General features: G+C 37.2%; 1 protein-coding gene across 1 annotated transcript in view; it reads left to right on the plus strand.

Moving 5' to 3' along the window:
• LOC127834180 (very long-chain specific acyl-CoA dehydrogenase, mitochondrial-like) overlaps positions 1-17,291 on the plus strand; it is a 31,197-nt gene extending 13,906 nt beyond the window's left edge. Inside the window, exons 7-17 of the mRNA XM_052359822.1 lie at positions 5,428-5,559; positions 6,371-6,484; positions 8,509-8,594; positions 8,929-9,023; positions 10,632-10,840; positions 11,203-11,289; positions 12,598-12,660; positions 13,327-13,526; positions 14,633-14,778; positions 15,705-15,853; positions 16,962-17,291. Of these exons, the coding sequence (XP_052215782.1) occupies positions 5,428-5,559; positions 6,371-6,484; positions 8,509-8,594; positions 8,929-9,023; positions 10,632-10,840; positions 11,203-11,289; positions 12,598-12,660; positions 13,327-13,526; positions 14,633-14,778; positions 15,705-15,853; positions 16,962-17,099 (1,419 nt within the window). The 3' untranslated portion in view covers positions 17,100-17,291. The remainder of the gene's footprint in view (positions 1-5,427; positions 5,560-6,370; positions 6,485-8,508; positions 8,595-8,928; positions 9,024-10,631; positions 10,841-11,202; positions 11,290-12,597; positions 12,661-13,326; positions 13,527-14,632; positions 14,779-15,704; positions 15,854-16,961) is intronic.
• The last annotated feature ends 1,618 nt before the right edge of the window (positions 17,292-18,909 follow it).

Genomic DNA, 18,909 nt, shown 5'->3' on the forward strand with positions numbered 1-18,909 from the left:
ATCTTACTTCAAGAACTATGGAAAGCCAAATATGACTGGGATACCGCTTTACCCGATCATATATGCGAGACCTGGAACCAGCTAGCTAAATCCCTCAACAGAGCTACAGGTGTGAACTTTTCCCGACAATTCTTACCCTCAGTGAACAGTGAAACCAGCCTTCATATATTTGTAGATGCAAGCGTCAAATCCTACGGAGCAGCAGCCTACATTTGCGACCAATCACAATCTAGACTGGTAATGGCAAAGAACAGAGTAGCGCCACTAAAGACATTAACCCTACCCCAGCTTGAACTGATGGCAGCATTGATTGGAGCAAGACTTTCATCCCACCTACAAAAGTCCATACCCCCACAGAAAGTGACATTTTGGTCAGACAGCCAGATTGTACTCCACTGGCTAACTACATCCAAATCATTGAAACGCTTTGTCCAAAACCGAGTAGACGAAATCCACCAGCTAACAGATCATTCACCATGGAGGTATTGCCCCACCCATGAAAACCCAGCAGATTTACTGACACGTGGTGTATCAGCAGATACCTACCTTGACAACCAGTTATGGAACGCCGGTCCGACATGGTTACCTCACTCAGAAGAATGGCCTACTTGGAAATATGACCAGTCAATTCTGCAGAAGACATCCGAAAGTGAAGACACGAGTTCTCAGCAGGCGACAAATGTGGTAACGTTAAATTGCACGGAGATCACGGGCGTTCATAGAGCCATCAACATAGAGAAGTACAGTACTTACCTGAAATTACTTCGCGTCACCGCTTATGTACACAGATTCATCCGCAACTGCAGAAGACCAAGAGATGAAAGACTAACCAACAGCTTGTCAGCAACAGAACTAAAAGAGGCAGAAGTTAAATGGCTGAGATCGTGTCAAACAACCAACTTTCAAGATGAAGTAGAAAATCTTCAATCAAACAGTACCCGTTTACCGCTTGTTAAGCAACTTAGATTGTACCTGGACCAGCAAGGATTACTTCGTTGTGGTGGTAGAATTCATAACGCCCCCTTGGAGTATGATGTCAAATTTCCCTACCTCTTACCAAAGAAACATGTCCTGACCAAATTGATTGTGTTCGATGTCCACAAGAACCAACTTCATTCCGGAGTTAACAGCACCATTACACAGATCAGACAGAAGTACTGGATACCATCCATCCGCCAGTGTGTAAGATCGTTACTAAGGACATGTATACAGTGTACCAGAGTAACCGGAAGACCCTATGCAGCACCAGACCCACCTCCCCTCCCCAAAGTCAGAGTAAGCAAAGCCCCACCCTTCAGCGTCACAGGTGTAGATTTCACTGGCGCATTATTTGTAAAGAACGCTACCGGAAGTGAAACGAAATGCTACATCTGCCTTTTTACATGCGCATCAACAAGAGCCGTCCATTTGGAAGTTGTACAAGACCTATCAACCGACTCGTTCCTTCAAGCGTTCCGGAGATTTGCCAGCCGGAAGTCGTTGCCCATGGTGATGATATCAGACAATGCTACGACTTATATTGCTGCTGCTAATCACCTTAAGAAGCTATTCAACTCCCAAGTCGTACAAGAGGAGCTCAGCAGAAAGGGAACAGAGTGGCGATTTATTCCCAAACGTGCACCATGGTACGGTGGTTTTTGGGAACGTCTCATTGGACTCACTAAGACGTCTCTAAAGAAGATCCTCGGAAGACGATACGTTTGCATGGAAACGTTGCAGACGATAGTGACAGAGATTGAAGCTGTTATCAAAGATAGACCGCTAACGCATGTATCATCAAGCATCGACGACTTGGAGCCGTTAACGCCGTCACATCTTCTTTATGGCCGCAAGATGACGTCACTTCCGCATCACACACATTTACCCGACGATGAAATGACGCAAATTCAAAGTGACCAGACGACACTAACCAATCGGGCGAAGCAGCAGTCAGACATCATCGAACAGTTCTGGAGACGTTGGAAGTCGGAGTACTTAACTGCCTTAAGAGAGTTCCACACAACAACGGGCTCTAACGAGAAACGCATTCGGGTCGGAGATGTCGTGCAGATATACGATGAGGGACCACGTATCCGTTGGAAACTTGCTGTAGTCCTGGAGCTGATGACCGGAAATGATGGTTCAGTCCGTGCCGCGAAGATAAAGACGAAACGTGGAATAACAAATAGACCAATAGTGAAACTCTATCCATTAGAAACAGCCAGTGATGTTGAATAGAGAACATTTAAGTATTAAAGGTTAAACGCGCAATTGTGATTGAAATACCGAAATAGACAGTTGAGTGTACATGTAATTGAAATACGAGAGACACTTATTAAATTGTTGTTAAGAGACTGAGTGATAAACATTTGATATTCATTTCAAATTAACGTGCATACTCGTGATCAAATTAGTATTTCTGCAATCTTACGATTGTCACGAATGATTCAGGATTTCATAAGTAATGATACATATTCTCCTCTGATTGTTAAAAATTGTAACTTTTCGCGGCCCCCAGAATGTTGTGAATGTAACGTAACGTTATTTGCCGCGCCGCGCTTAAGTGTATTACGTCCCTGACGTCACGCCATTTTTGTTGTTGTTTATATACGTCATTGTTTATATTTGAATCTGAAGTAAAAGGAAGAACCTGAACACACAACGCTTTGTACCTTTATTATCCCACACGATCGCGATAACACTGATAGAGAAACCTAGATTTTTTTTTACAATCTCCACTTTCTTTTACTGAAAAAAAGACTGATCGGAAAATTTCAAGCGCCCCGGGGACTCTGATTACGAAATTCAAGCGCCCCGGCAAGGGGCACTTAAATGGCCTGGGGAAAACCCTGTTGGCTATAGAGAAACCTTGTAAACACTGTAGAAGTCACAATTTTTGCCCAATCGTCATGAAAGGTGGTCAAAACATTGATTTAATTGACATCTCGGACGAGTTCTAAAATGGTCCAGATCGGTGAAAAAACATGGCCGCCAGTGGGCGGGGCATTTTTCTCTATATGTATATAGTGGCAGTTTTCCCTATTTGGCTATAGAGAAACCTTGTAAACACTCTAGAAGTCACAATTTTTGTCAAATCGTCATGAAAGGTGGTCAAAACATTGATTTAATTGACATCTCGGACGAGTTCTAAAATGGTCCAGATCGGTGAAAAAACATGGCCGCCAGTGGGCGGGGCCGTTTTCTTTATATGTATATAGTGGTAGTTTTCCCTATTTGGCTATAGAGATACCTTGTCAACACTCTTGAAGTCACTATTTTTGCCCAATCATCATGAAAGTTGGTCAATGGTTCGGATCTGTGAAAAAACATGGCCGCCAGTGGGCGGGGCATTTTTCTCTATATGTATATAGTGAAAACATGTTAACACTCTAGAAGTCACATTTTTGGCACAATTTTCATGAAATTTGGTCAGAACATTTGTTTATTTGATACGAGAATTGAGTTCAAAAATCGTTTCGGTCAAACCTTGTGCTCAAACACTATGGAAGTCACATTTTTCTGCCCCCCTTCGAAGAAGAGGGGGTATATTGTTTTGCTCATTTTGGTCTGTATGTCTATCCACCACCTTGTTTCCGAATGATAAGTCAAGAACGCTAATGCCTAGGATCATAAAACTAAATAGGTACATTGATCATGACTCGCAGATGACCCCTATTGATTTTCAGGTCACTAGGTCAAAGGTCAAGGTCACATTGACTCGAAACAGAAAAATGGTTTCCGGATGAGAACTCAAGAACGCTTACGGCTAGGATCATGAAACTTCATAGGTACATTGATCATGACTGGCAAATGACCCCTATTGATTTTCAGGACAATAGGTCAAAGGTCAAGGTCACAGTGACTTGAAACAATAAAATGGTTTCCGGATGATAACTTAAGAATGCTTACGCCTAGGATCATGAAACTTCATAGGTACATTGATCATGACTGGCAGATGACCCCTATTGTTTTTCAGGTCACTAGGTCAAATTTCAAGGTCACAGTGACTCGAAATAGTAAAATGGTTTACTGACGGTAACTCAAGAATGCTTACGCCAAAGATCATGAAACTTCATAGGTAGATTGATCATGACTCGCAGATGACCCCTATTAATTTTCAGGTCACTAGGTCAAAGTCACAGTGACTCGAAACAGTAAAATGGTTTCCTGATGATAACTCAAGAAAATTAGGCCTAGGATCATGAAACTTCATAGGTACATTGATCATGACTGGCAGTTGACCCCTATTGTTTAGGTCACTAGGTCAAAGGTCAAGGTCACAGTGACTAAAAACGTATTCACACAATGGCTGCCACTACAACTGCATGAGAGCCCATATGGGGGGCATGCATGTTTTATAATATAAAAGCTTGTGAACACTCTAGAAGTCACATTTTTTGCCCAATCATCATGAAACTTGGTGAAAAGATTGGTTTTATATATATCACATAATTAATGCCATAATTATTGCCCTTAGATTGTCAAAATTTTCATTATATTATAAAAAATCCTTGTAAGCACTCTAGACGTCACAATTTTGTTTCAGATTTTATGAATCTTGGTCATCATATTTATTTTTGTAAGCAAAGTTTGATGTTTGGTAAGGGGGGTCAACTCAAATATAGGCCACCAGGTCAAATCTTACAAAAACAAAATCACTCCATATGCCAGAGTTTTGGTTCAAGAATGATGAAACTTGACCAGGATGTTTGTCTGGACAATATCTAGGTCAAGTTTGATGTTTGGTAAAGATTGAATGAACTGACTCCTCTCAGGTGAGCAAACTAGGGCCATCTTGGCCCTCTTGTTAAATCGTTTGATACTACACTGATATTTTCAGGAGTGTGATTTCTGGATTTAGATTTGTAAAAGGTATGATACTACATAGATATTCAGGAGTGTGATTTCTTCTGCTTGAAGCTGATTGTATCTGTTGAAATGCAAAGATTGATTGGCAAATAGTTCGTGAATGAAACAAAAAACCTATATATTTATGAATATATGTGAATTTTTGTGAACCCAGTAAAGGCTTGGGACTTTTTCTTCCCTGAGTGTTTTCAAAATCGCATCTAAATGTCAAGTGTACATACAATTACTTATGAGTTTAAATTTACTTAAATCATATAAACTTAAAATTCAGTGTATTTAGTCTAATGTGAGTATAGAATGTTCAAACGTCGACAAAGTTAGCTTGGAGTGTATAAATGATAAGCTACTTGCAGAAAGCTAAAAAGATGTATACTCCATGTTTTAATGCTTGAAGTATTCCAAAGTAGTTTATCTATTAATTGAACCAAACAGGTTAAGTCACTAAGTGTTATGGTTCTTGATTTTTTCCTGCAGATGACAAGATATCGTGACATTTTTAGTTAATAAATTTGCTGAAAAATCTTAGGAGACGGATAAGAAAGAGTCACTAACTGATCCCATTTCAAATCGTCGTTTCAGTCAATCGGCTTCAAAGGTATTCTGCTGTTTGGGACAGACGCACAGAAGGCCAAGTACCTTCCCAAGCTGGCATCCGGGGAAAACATGGCTGCATTCTGTCTCACAGAGCCTGCCAGCGGGTCCGATGCTAGTGTAAGAATTATTGTTGCTTGAATGCTGAATGGTTGAGGGTGGAACTGTTATATCTAAGTAAATATGCTGAATCTATATGAGCCGCACTCTGTGAATAGGGGGTTTAATGCATTTGCGTAAATGTTGTCCAAGATTAGCCTGTGCAGTCTGTACAGGCTTATCAGAGATAACACTTTCCGCCTAAACTGGTTTTTTGCTTACAAGAGATTTGCTTTAACACTTTCAGTGCTGGAACCGAATTTTGAAGGCCTTTGCAAACAGTTTGGATCCAGATGAGACGCCACAAAACGTGGCGTCTCATCAGGATCCTAACTGTTTGCTTTTCTGATAATATTATTTGAAAAAATCGAAGAAAATGCTAATTTTAGAAATTCAGCAGACGACATTTTAGCAGACGACAAATTTCCCAGCATGCAAAGGGTTAAAGATAAATCTGGCTAATCTGAGTCTACACTTTATGCATTTAACATATAACATAACACAACCCATATCTGTTTATTATGTGTAGATTTCTCTTGAATCAAAATTACAATTTTGGCACTGTTTCACATTCCGCAAAGTATGAAAAAATCCGTACTGGGAATATTGACAAATTAAAAATAGCAAAAAATATATTTGAAACAAACAAAGTTGCCAGCCTTTTCTTTGTTTTTTATTACACATTGTAAATGGCCCTCTTTGGCGATCATCTCCAGCAATTGTTTCCATACACAAGCAGACATAAACAAAAATTATATTTGGTAAATTGGCATTTTCTATTCAGATATTAAAATACACAAGACCATTGTATGTGCTTTTTATATACTTACAGTCTATAAAGACAAGGGCAGTTTTGTCCCCTGATGGCAAGCACTACCTTCTCAGTGGTGGGAAAATCTGGATCAGCAATGGTGGATTGGCAGAGATCTTCACAGTGTTTGCTAAGGTTAGACGCAATTATGTGCTTTATATTACTGCTTTTAATTGGGGTGGGGGGTATGTTTGTAGATGTTGACAAACAACCATTATTCAAAACATTGCTATAAAAAACAGCTTGTAAAACTTAAAGTATTTAATTGAAAAAACACATTCCTTAAATCAAATATGCCATACTAAGTTTTATCTCCCCTTAGCACAAGGAGCTCATTCTGGTTAGTCACGCGTCCATTGTAAAGTATAGTGTGTCATCTTTTGAAAATCATCTAAAGAGGCCACATTGTTCATTAAGTCTTTTTGCAGCTCGGTCAGAATGTTTGTCCTGTTAACCTCAAGGCCAAATGAAATCTGTATCAAGTGGGTCAAAATAGTAGGTCTTTAGTTCAAGTGTTGGACAATAAGTGTACCTAGACATCATTTAGAATCATGATGGCCATCTTGTTTTGATTGCTTCTAGAGCAGATTTTATGTGACATGTGCATATGTGAAATTTATTTGGTGATTTTTATTTTGTTCAACCTTTTAACACCCAAAAAGCATTTTGAGGATTTTGCAGTCCCTTAGAAATACAAATTAAATTAAAGACATTTCTTACTAGATTAAAGTCTTAAAGGCTTCATTTCTAACCCTAAGATACTGATGAATAGCAAACACCATGAAACCTGAACTGTTTTTTTGCTGGTTTCATATAGCCATTTTCACTTTGCTCCTGAGTCGGAAAGGGTTAATAGATAAAAATACTGTTCAAGTGTCGGTACCCTTGTTGTGACTATGCACTGATATAGACCAAGTTTCTGTACCCTTGTGACTATGTACTGATATAGACCAAGTTTCTGTACACTTGTTGACTATGTACAGGGGTTAACGTAAGAAATTAACACTCACTTGCCCGGGGGGCAAGTTACTTTGAACATCTACTTGCCCTCATTAAAAACTGGTTGCCCTATTTTGAAGGCAATTTTTTATTGTCATTTGATCTTTTTAAAGCATTGATTCACATGCAGTATTATGCTAGATTTAATTTCAGCTATATTCAATGTATCAAAAATAAAATAATGATCGTTTTTATAATAAAAAGTTGTCAACAAAACAAAATCTGGACAGTTTTATTTAATTGAATAGTCACTATTGAATACAATACATGTATATATGAAGAGTTTATTACTATTAAAATTTTAAAACTGGATACTTGTCACTATATCTTTACAAGTTATGGCAAAGATTAAAATGGGGGAGGGCTTAAAAAAGTACTGTGAAAATGATTGTTCAGAATTTGAAAATCATGTTGATGTCTTTGATGAAGAGTTTCTCACTATTTTAAACTGTAAATATGTAACATACAAGTTATTTACAGTTTAAAATAGTGAGAAACTCTTCATATGCATTCTTAGCAAGTTTTAAAAGGTCTGCATATTCAACATGATTTTCAAACTCTGAACAATCCTTTTCACAGTTATTAAAATAAAAAAGATTGGCTGGACGCTACCATCCGCCATGTAATTGTTGAAACGTCTGCCGAGTAGAACTTGTTTTGAGCGTTTAGATTGGCTTACAACGCAAGCGACCAATCAAATCCCGTTTTACTTGTACTTGATAAAAAAAATATTGACCCAAAGAAAATAAATAGATACAAGGAGAAAAGTTGAAAAAATACTGCAATTATGCTAATATGAAACGGACTTGCGCGGCGGACTATCTACTTTGGAAAATCACTTGCCCGCGACGATTTTAACCCGGCACGGGCAAGCGGGCGACCGCTTAAAAAAAGCCCTGTATGTACTGATATAGACCAGTCTCTGTACCCTTGTTGTGACTATGTACTGATATAGACAAAGTTTCTGTACCCTTGTTGTGACTATGTACTGATATAGACCAAGTTTCTGTACCCTTGTTGTGACTATGTACTGATATAGACCAAGTTTCTGTACCCTTGTTGTGACTATGTACTGATATAGACCAAGTTTCTGTACCCTCATTGTGACTATATACTGATAAAGACCAAGTTTCTGTACCCTTGTTATGACCTTGTTTCAGACTGAGGTCAAGGACGAGGTTACAGGCGATACTAAGGACAAGGTCACAGCCTTCATCGTCGAGAGAAGCTTTGGAGGGGTCACCAAGTACGTATCCTATTTTAAAAGTGGCCCCATTATAATGAATAGTACCAGTTAATTAAAATTGGCACAAGTCTGCTAGCCCTTCACTGGTAGAGTTTGAACCAGTCTTGCTCAATATTTCAGTATGATAATGGTGGTCTCCTAATATTTTCTTGGTCTTAAATAATAAATGAGTATAAAAGCGTACCTGGTCTATTAATCCAAAAAATCACTAAAGTTAGGCAGAAACTCATGTATTATATATACATGTATTATGACTTGTATTATGTATATGGATAATGTAAGCATGTTTGAGATGTGTTCATACATGTATTTCATGTTTTATGTATTTCTTTAGTGGGCCACCGGAGAAGAAGATGGGAATCAAATGCTCCAACACTGCTGAAGTTTACTTTGATAACGTGAAAGTCCCAGTGGAAAATGTCCTAGGAGGCAAGTAATCTCTATTGTAAAAACCTACTCCTATACTTGTTTGATTCATTCTGAAGGTTTTGATGTTTGTTACGTTTCTGTGGCAATTAGTCTTGGTAATCTATTGTCATGTGCCTTAAGTATGAAAGGCATTTTAGGATTGAAGAAATTGGAAGAAATTGTTTCTATTTAAAGTAGTTGAAGTGGTATGGAGAATAGTAATGTCAGGACCTATGAATTCCATCTAAATTTAGATCAGACTTCATGGATTTTATGTACTAGGCTTGTTGAGAATTTTCATTAACTTTTGAAATATTGAACATAGCAACTTGATATTTGGCATGCATGTGTATCTCATGGAGCCGCACATTTTGAGTGGTGAAAGGTCAAGGTCATCCTTCAAGGTCAAAGGTCAAAAAAAAAGCGTGGCGCATTAGGGGGCATTGTGTTTCTGACAAACACATCTCTTGTTTTCTGATTTAATTTGCTGCAAATCCTATCTGAAAGCTATAACTTTAAATTGAGAAGATGTGTATTGGGAGGCATTCATCCATTCTTATGGATTTTCGTTTTTGCACCAAAACTTAGACACTCATCATTCGCATTTGATACAATTTTATATTGCACTTTCCTTCTGGGGTGGGCTTGTGCATTTGGTGAGGTTGTTCCGCTTTATTGATTGTTCAGGGAGATATTGCCCTTTTGAACAATGATTCCTTTTTGCGTTTGATCTTTGAAACTTATGATGCTAATTTAATGAATCTTCATATTCAACATCTTTATTGGGTGGACATTTGTATATTTTCAGGTTGTTTTGTTCCAATTATTGTTCAATTAGTTCAACTTTGGTTTAGTAAATGACATTTTCTAATGATTTATTGTTTCTGGGTCAGGTAAAGGGAACTAATGATCCGAATTTCATGAAACTTTATAAACAGTATGTGAAAGATAGACATGTAAATAGGGTCAGGTCATTCAAACCCACTGAGTTTGCAGGGAATTATTGCCCCTTAAATAATAATGTCAAGATTTCAATCGCAATCATCAAAGGTCAAGGTTACTGTCACACTAAGTGTGAAAATTTTGTTCAATAACTCGCCAATAAAGCGGTAACGTATTGCTTGATATGTCCCATGTGTATTTGCCTTTGAAAGTAGATGACCCCCTATTGATATTGGGGTCAAAGGTCATGGTCACTGTCACAATAATTGGGATCTTTTTTCCGATCAATCATTCATCAACGAATTGACCGAATGGCGTGATACTTCCTAGGTGCATTGGCCTTGGACAGTAGATGACCCCTATTGAAATTGAGGTCACCAGGTCAAAGTAAAGGTCACTGTCACAATAAGTGTGAAAATTGTTTCTGATCAACTTGTCAACGCATTGACCGTTTGGCTTGATACTTCACACTGCATTGGCTTTAAACAGCAGATGAACCCTATTGGGAGGGGGGGGGGGGCATATGTCTCTGACCACGAAACTCTTGTTAAATCTGTTTCCATGTACCCAGGCGTGGGTGATGGTTTCAAAGTAGCCATGAACATTCTCAATAAAATAATAATGAAAAATAAAAATATTAATAAAAATAACCAAAAAATGGTTTTAAATCTTTTTTCATGTACCCAGGAGTGGGAGGTGGTTTCAAGGTGGCCATGAACATTCTCAACAACGGTCGGTTTGGCATGGTGGCGGCGCTGGCCGGTACGATCCGGTACAGCATCCACAAGGCTGTGGATCACGCCGCACAGCGCCTGCAGTTCGGCAAGAAGATCCATGAGTTCGGAGCCATGCAGGAGAAAATTGCTCAGATGGCCATTCGTCACTATGTAACAGAAGTAAGGGAACTGCAAATGTGTTCAACTTGAACTGATTTATTTTTGCTCTACTTTGCTATCCCAATTTTTTTTAATATTCTAAAGTCTTCTATTACAGTAATATTATAGCTTCTTTTGTTCATTGTTTAATTGTTTACAATTTGGTGGTCTTGAGTTTATAAACCTATTTATTGAAAGTTGTATGTCAGTTACAATAAATAATACATGGTGCTTGAACATTAAGTTTTGTTGGACAATTTTGATTGAAATAGAAAAGAAATACAAATTGGCAAATTGATCAAAGTCACTTGATTGATAAATAAGAAAAGTTGTGACATTGATGAAACTCACTTTTGGCACTGTGTCTGACTGATGTTTTTCAGTCCATGGCCTACATGATCTCAGGAAATATGGACGCTGGCTTCAAGGATTTCCAGATAGAGGCTGCCATTGGAAAGATCTACGCCTCAGTGAGTAGCTCCAAGATATATTGATGTGAATATTTTGCATCTTAATTGTCTACCAGTTTTTGAACTCTCTTATTATAAGCCGCGCAATGAAGTGGAGGGGATATACTGGAACCACCATGCATGTCTATTCGTCCATTTTGTCTGTCTGTTCGAAGACACAACCTTAATGTCTATAAATTAATTTATTTGTTAAGTGTGATTATTGATTAAATACACCCATACTTTCAAACGTACCACATTAAAACTGGAATGCTTTGTTCCTGATGATATAAGTAAATGAATGTTTGTGCAAGTTTTATTATCCAGAAAAAAACTTGCTGAAGTTTTCTAACCCCTGAATGATGAGAGGAATATATATTGGCCCGTCCATTATTATGTCCGTCTGTCAGTACCAGGTTCACCCCAAATGACACTTTTCATATGTCATCAGTAACGCTTGCTTCAAAGCTTCCTATAACATAAGTAAGGCTTGCTTCAAAGCTTCATATAACATCAGTTACTCTTGCCTCAAAGCTTCATATAACATCAGTAACTCTTGCCTCAAAGCTATATTTAACATCAGTAACTCTTGCCTCAAAGCTTCATATAACATCAGTAACTCTTGCTTCAAAGCTTCATATAACATCAGTAAAGCTTGCCTCAAAGCTTCATGTACCATCAGTAACTCTTGCTTTACAACTTCATATAGCATCAGTAACGATTGCTTCAAACTTCATATAACATCAGTCACTCTTGCTTCAAAGCTTTATATAACATAAGTAATGCTTGCTTCAAAGCTTCATAAAACATCAGTCAGACTTGCTTCAAAGCTTCATATACCATCGGTAACTCTTGCTTTACAGCTTCATATACCATCCCTAAGGCTTGCTTCATATAGCATCAGTAACGCATGCTTCAAAGCTTCATATAACATCAGTAAGACTTGCATCAAAGCATCATATAACACAAGTAATGCTCGCTTCAAAGCTTCACATAACATCAGTTACACTTGCTTCTAAGCTTCATATAACATCAGGAACACTTCCTTCAAAGCTTCATATAACATCAGTAAGGCTTGATTTAAAGCTTCATATAAAATCAGTAACGCTTGCTTCAAAGCTTTGACCTACTTTTGGAAAATTCTTCTTATTTACAAAATGTTGAATTATAAACACCATGCTGTATACTAATTACTAATGTAATACTTTTTTATGAATTTTAAATCATTTCATGTGTTTGATTATGCTTTACAGAAAGGTTATCAAATGTTTCCTTATAACTTACCAAATGATTGACCACTTCTTATGGTTTGATGTTGTGATATTTCAGGAGTCTGCCTGGTTCTGTGCTGATGAAGCTGTGCAGATCATGGGAGGAATGGGTTACATGAGAGTATGTACATGTATAGACATAGTTATCAGCAGCTATTGATAGAGTATGTACATGTATAGACATATTAATCAACAGTTATTGATAGAGTATGTACAAGTATAGCCATATTTATCAACAGTTATTGATAGAGTTGGGTTTTCTTTATTGATACACCATTTGGCTTCCCAACCAAATTTTTGGTACAGAATTTATTGATGCTTAGAAGTATGGGTTTAAAATTGGTTTTGTAAGATATTTTAGTACTATTTTAATTGATACAAAATGTATGTTTATTTTTTCGTGTTAACCTTGTTGATCTGGTATAAAATGTTTTTCTGTCTGCATAAGATTTGCTTTAATATTGTTAAGAGTTACCTGATTTGCTCTCTAACCAGATATTCCATACTAAGCGCCTCAACTGGACTCTCATTTACCTGGGGCTGAGGAAGGGATTATGGATTTCAAATATAACTATACTATACAAATAATTACTATTATGCAAGCATTTTAGTCAAAGATTTATGCTAAGTGTGTATTTGTATTTGAATTGAGTTTTTTAAACATGAAAGAAGTTTGTAAATACATGATGGGGGGGGGGGGGGCGGTAACATGTATAATTGGGTTAACATTTACAAGGATGGGAACATATTTTGGGGATTATACCATATTTTTATTCCGCACAATCAGGCCTCAGGCATCGAGCGAGTGGTGCGTGACCTCAGGATCTTCCGCATCTTCGAGGGCACCAACGACATCCTGCGGCTGTTCATAGCCATGACTGGCATGCAGTATGCAAGTGGGGATCTCAAGGAGATCCAGAAAGCCCTGAAGAACCCTGTCGGCAACCTGGGGACTGTCATGGGGATGGGGACCAAAATGATGAAGAGGTAATGTTGTTTTACAGGAACCTTGTCACAGATTCTCAGTTTCAAAATTTTCCAACTTTTTGTCACAGATTTTCGCCTTAAAAGTATCAAAATAACACCACAGACACATTTGTGCTCTCTAAATACTGTTGCCCAATGTTTGAAATTGATAAAATAATACAGTGTTTTTACAGTGATCAAGTTGTCCTATTTGTTTTTAGTTAAGCATAAAATTGTTTGTTATAATTAAATTCAGCATTAGCTTCGAAAATGGTTTTGGTTGCTTGAAAAATATGGCCACCAAGGGGCTGGGCATTTTTCCTTATATGGCTTCATGAATCTTCATGGAACTTTGTCAGAATATTTGTTTAAATGATATCTTGGATGTGTATGAACATGGTCTGTAGAAAAACGTGGCTGCCAGGGTGTTCATTAGTCATGAAAGTTGGTAAGAACATTTTGTTCTTATGACGTCTTGTGCTGCACAGAACAGGTCAGTTCCTTTGAATCTCAGGTGAGCAACTTTGGGCCTTTCAGGCCCTCTTGTTTATATTTTATATGAAGTGAGTGCGCTGTGGTGGCTAATCTATATATGAAAAAGTTAGTTAAAAAGATACTATTACAGCATTTATTTAACTCTATTCTTTGCCTAGTTGTTTGATGAACAAACTCCTTGTAAGTGCAAAAAACCTTGTTAGTTTCCGTTACCAAGGCGCTAAAAATAGGTTAGGTAGTTTGGCAATTAACTTTTTTTCCCAAAACTGAAGTTATTTTGTGTTCAATAGAGATGGTCAATGACAGAAATCTTCCAATTTTCCATGCAACATCCTTTCTTTATATGTCAACAATAATTTAATATACTTTATTGGAAACACAAACTGGAAGGAATGCAAATACCGCAAACATAATTTTATGGTCGGCACAGATGGGGTCAGAAGAAACTTTTCGCTATTCATTTGCCCCCCTTTGCAGGGGGATGGGTTTAAACCAAAATTCATGATCAACTCAACATCACCTGACCTCATTTTTATCTTGACATTGACCTCTTTTGGGTTGCATGTTTAATCTTGAGCCCAACATGGGTAAGCGGACACAAACAACCCCCTCATTGTTTGCCTCTATTGCAGGAGGATGGGACTCAGCACAGGTGTGTCCCTGCAGTCCGTGGTGCACCCGGATCTCTCCACAGCTGGGAACCAGACTGCGCAGGCTATAGAGAAGTTTGGAGCCACCGTAGAGCAGTTGCTCATGAAGTACAAGAAGTCAATTATCGGTTAGTGTATGTGTGTGGGGGGGGGCTTAGAGTTGGTTTTCCATTTTGGACTTTCCATTTTAATGCCACCACTTTCCTGCGGTATTTCTGTCCTATCAATTAGTCTTGCTTCTTGGGCCAAGCATTACTTAGGAACTATTGGATCAGAATCAAATGAAAATTCTAATAATGATAGAGGATCGAGGGCCTTTCAGACTAGTGTCTTGTCCACGAAACATTAATCTCTCATCAGGATTTACAGAGGTTCGGAGCACAATTCTTTAGTATGGGAGGTATTGGTATTAAACTGTATATCTGTACATTCAGCCTTATTTAACAATCAGATCACTGCAAATCTTTAAACACTGCTGCCCCCATAAGATATAAAACGATCATTGATGGAATATGAAATAGCAAATATCCGTCCGCCACGTGTGCTTTGAAAGCGCACTACCGACCTCCTGAATATATTTGCTTTCAACCGCAAACTTTTGCAGCTAATCGACCATTCAGCTACATAATATATTCGCAAACTGTTCCAAACGGAATTCAATGGTGTTTTAATACCCATATTACAAATGCTGAATATTGGGATCGCAGATGTATGTCTGTCTTTGGGTAGACGCAAACTCATCCATGGGCATTCCCAAGTACAACATACGAACAACATTGTTCTTTATATGTTGTAGACTATTCAATGTAAACTTGCAGGCATTGATCCTTGATATGAAGTTGTACACGTGCAATTTTAATCAGTCTGTGTAAAAAAAAGAGAAAAGTTATGCCCCTTGTTTAACATTTACATACTACGACATTCTGTGTCAGGGCATATGCCTTGTCCCTATTGTGACACATTCTAGTTTTAGGAGGATTTACTTCATAGTTTTGATGATAAGTTATTTTCTTTTAATATAGTAAATAACATCTCTGTTGTTGCTGTTTTCCAGACGAGCAAATGGTGCTGAACAGAGTTGCTGATGCTGCCATTGACATCTATGGCATGGTGTCAGTCTTGTCACGGGCGTCCAGGTCCCTGAAGAACAACAGCCCCTCCGCCCAGACCGAGTCCCACATGTGCCAGGTGTTCTGTGAGGAGGTAATGAGGAACACATTTAATGGCCTACTTTTAACCCTTTACCACTCATATACACACTTAGACACTTCTCTAGTCCTTCAGAAAATCATATTAAATAACTTTCTCAGTAAATTCAAGTTATAAAGGCTTCATTTCAAACCCAAAGGTACTGATGATCAGCAAACAGCATAAAACTTGAACAGACTGTGAGTTAATTGCAGGCTGTTCTGGTTTTATGCTGTTTGCACATAGCAATTTTAAGTGATGTGATCCGTGCTTACAGAGGTGTGGGGTGGGCTCAAGTTAAGACTTACAAGGGCGGCTGCTTTGTGATCATTAAGTGATAAGGTCAAATAAGGGCTTATTATGGCCACTGGACTGTGATCACATTTGGGTGAGGGCTGGATTTAACCAGGCCTTTATACCTAGTTCACAAATACTTCAGAAAATTAAACTTTGTTCCTAATCAACATCTCACCAATTACCAGTAATTAACGAATAAAAGACAAGGGAACACAAATATAATGGCTGTTTTTCATGTTATAGTTTATATACACACAATTAACTTCAATGCATCTCAGTTATAGTGTGAGAACACTTGCAATGTTGGACCATTATAGCCTATAGAAACTAAAAAGTGTGTATAATATAAAGGTTATAGGAAGTAAACGGTTAAGTCTACATTATTTTTGCATATAAACATAATTAAATCATTAATGCATTTCTTAAAATTTAAATAGTTTTCTGTGCAATATGTGATTTTCTGTAATTACTAGGACTGTTCCCATTTTAGCATGTGATTTGAATGATTTTTGGTTTAAAGCATGTGCTAATTAATATAATAAGTGTCAATTTTTCTTGGATCATGAAGAAATTAACAAGTCCCAGTGAAAAAGATTGCTTTTCGGCAAACAGCTTTGTTGGCAGTGTGTGGCAAATCACACATTCCAGTGCCAACAATAGTTTATTTATCCTAACTTAAATAAAAAAGGTTTTGGAAGACACAACAGACTATCTTTTACTGACAGTTTTTGTTCAGAATTGTGCTTTTGTTCAGAATTGTTTTGTATTAAATTACCAAATTTCTGTATGCTTATTGAATTATTGATGGTTGTTGCCATATTTGCAGGCGTCATTGCGAGTGGACAACAACTTAGCCATTTCAACATCAGGCGCCGCACACAAGCGATTTGAAAAGATGACTGCCATTTCTAACCACGTCGTACAGGCCGGTGGCATTGTACAGGAACATCCATTGGGCTTTTAATATTTGCCCAACTTTAGAATATTCATTGTTGACACTTTTGTAATTGGAATAGTACCGGTACTTTTATATTTACATAAAAGATTATTTATATGGCAAGCACAATTTCGAGGAATATTTAGGTATGTGTAATTGTCTTTGTTGGTTCTGTCTTAATTTTTTCGTTATTGAACAAAATTAAACTGTATGAACTTATATGAAGTCTTTTATATTACAAGTTATTGATGTGTTATGTTTTGAATCTGATAAATGTGTACCCAGTAACTCTTCTGTAGACCTTTTCAAAATTTGGATTAATTATCTTTCATGTTTCATTCTTACACTTGTACCAGTAAATAACAGTTTAATTTTCATGCGTGTAACTCTGTTTGAACAAGTAGTTGAAATACTAGCTGTGTTCCATTTATATAAATTTGTGGAAAACAATATAATACACATGTTTTATTCTATATCTCATAAATACATATCGTCGCTGTCGTTCTCAAACCTCGTAGCTACAAAATGCCAACTTTTCAGGAGAAAGAAAAAACCGTCTCATTTTTTTATAACGATGTTTTAGAAAATGAAATTCTGTAAAAATACCAAACAAATGAAGCTGCAAAATAAGGTATGCGCCGTAGACGCGTACGTCATACTGATAAGTCATACTGACAGTCAGACATGGTAGCTACGATATTTTGTCACCATAGTTTTGTAATTTTTATGAGGTACGACAATTCGTCCTGATAGAAAACCTGGTAGTTGCAAATAAAAAAAATTATTAAAACGTTTTTTGTCAAATTTTTCCAAACGAAACGACGTACCTATAGGTGAAATGGCGTTGCTACGACTTTTCGCCGGGAAAAAAGCCAACAATCATTCTACACCATTTCGTCACGTGTCTTTTTTAAGGGCTCTGATTGGCGTAGAGCTACAAGATATAGCACAAAACACGCGCCAGACTTCATATATTCGAAAAAGACGAAAAAAATATTTTGAAAATTTTGGAGCTACGAGGTTTGAGAACAACATGGACAATATACTGGGCCTTACAACTTTTCCAATATGACTTCTAAGCTTGTACTTGTCCAGAGTTGTTTACAGTTATTGCAAAAATAAAATCTTAAGATAACACTTAATATGCAATATGCAAACATTAAGAATATAATGTTTAACTGATCAGCAGTTGACAGTTGGTGCGTTTTTAAGCTAGCTATTGTTTATTGTGTGAAAAATTAAGTGTGGTTTTCAGGGTATATTCCCACAAATTAAAATGTATGAGCTACTGTACATAGGTACAATATATATGTTCACCATGTTTGTTTCATGCATTTTCATAGTAGCCTTACTCATTATTTGCACGTGTTTACACAGTTCCATGCATTTTTTTATTTACACATATTTTTCAACAATGCAACTTGTTTTTTTATATTAATTTTGCCTCTTTGTATGAAATTTATGCAATTTTCCTTGTGATTATTTTCGTATGAAGTATGCAAACTTGTATTTATTTATAAAGAAATGTCAAGATTTATTATAAAATTTGAAGTTTTAACAAAGCATGACAAATTTCAGTGTTGCTGCTTTAACAGAACAGCAATACTGGTGTATTTCATATACAGCAGGTACCATAACATGGATAGAAACTATTGTTTCTTTACCAATGGTTGCCCACCCTCGTTCTTTTTGTACTTTGTGTACAGGGGTTAGACAAGGTTGCATACACTCTACAACTGGGGATTGGGGTGGGCAGACAGTGACATTTATAATATATTACACAAAATTAATTTGTAAGAAAGTTTTGTTTTTGCAAGTTGTGTTATTAATTTTTGGA

The sequence above is a fragment of the Dreissena polymorpha genome, chromosome 6 (genome assembly GCF_020536995.1).
Source record: "Dreissena polymorpha isolate Duluth1 chromosome 6, UMN_Dpol_1.0, whole genome shotgun sequence".
Lineage (NCBI taxonomy): Eukaryota > Metazoa > Mollusca > Bivalvia > Myida > Dreissenidae > Dreissena > Dreissena polymorpha.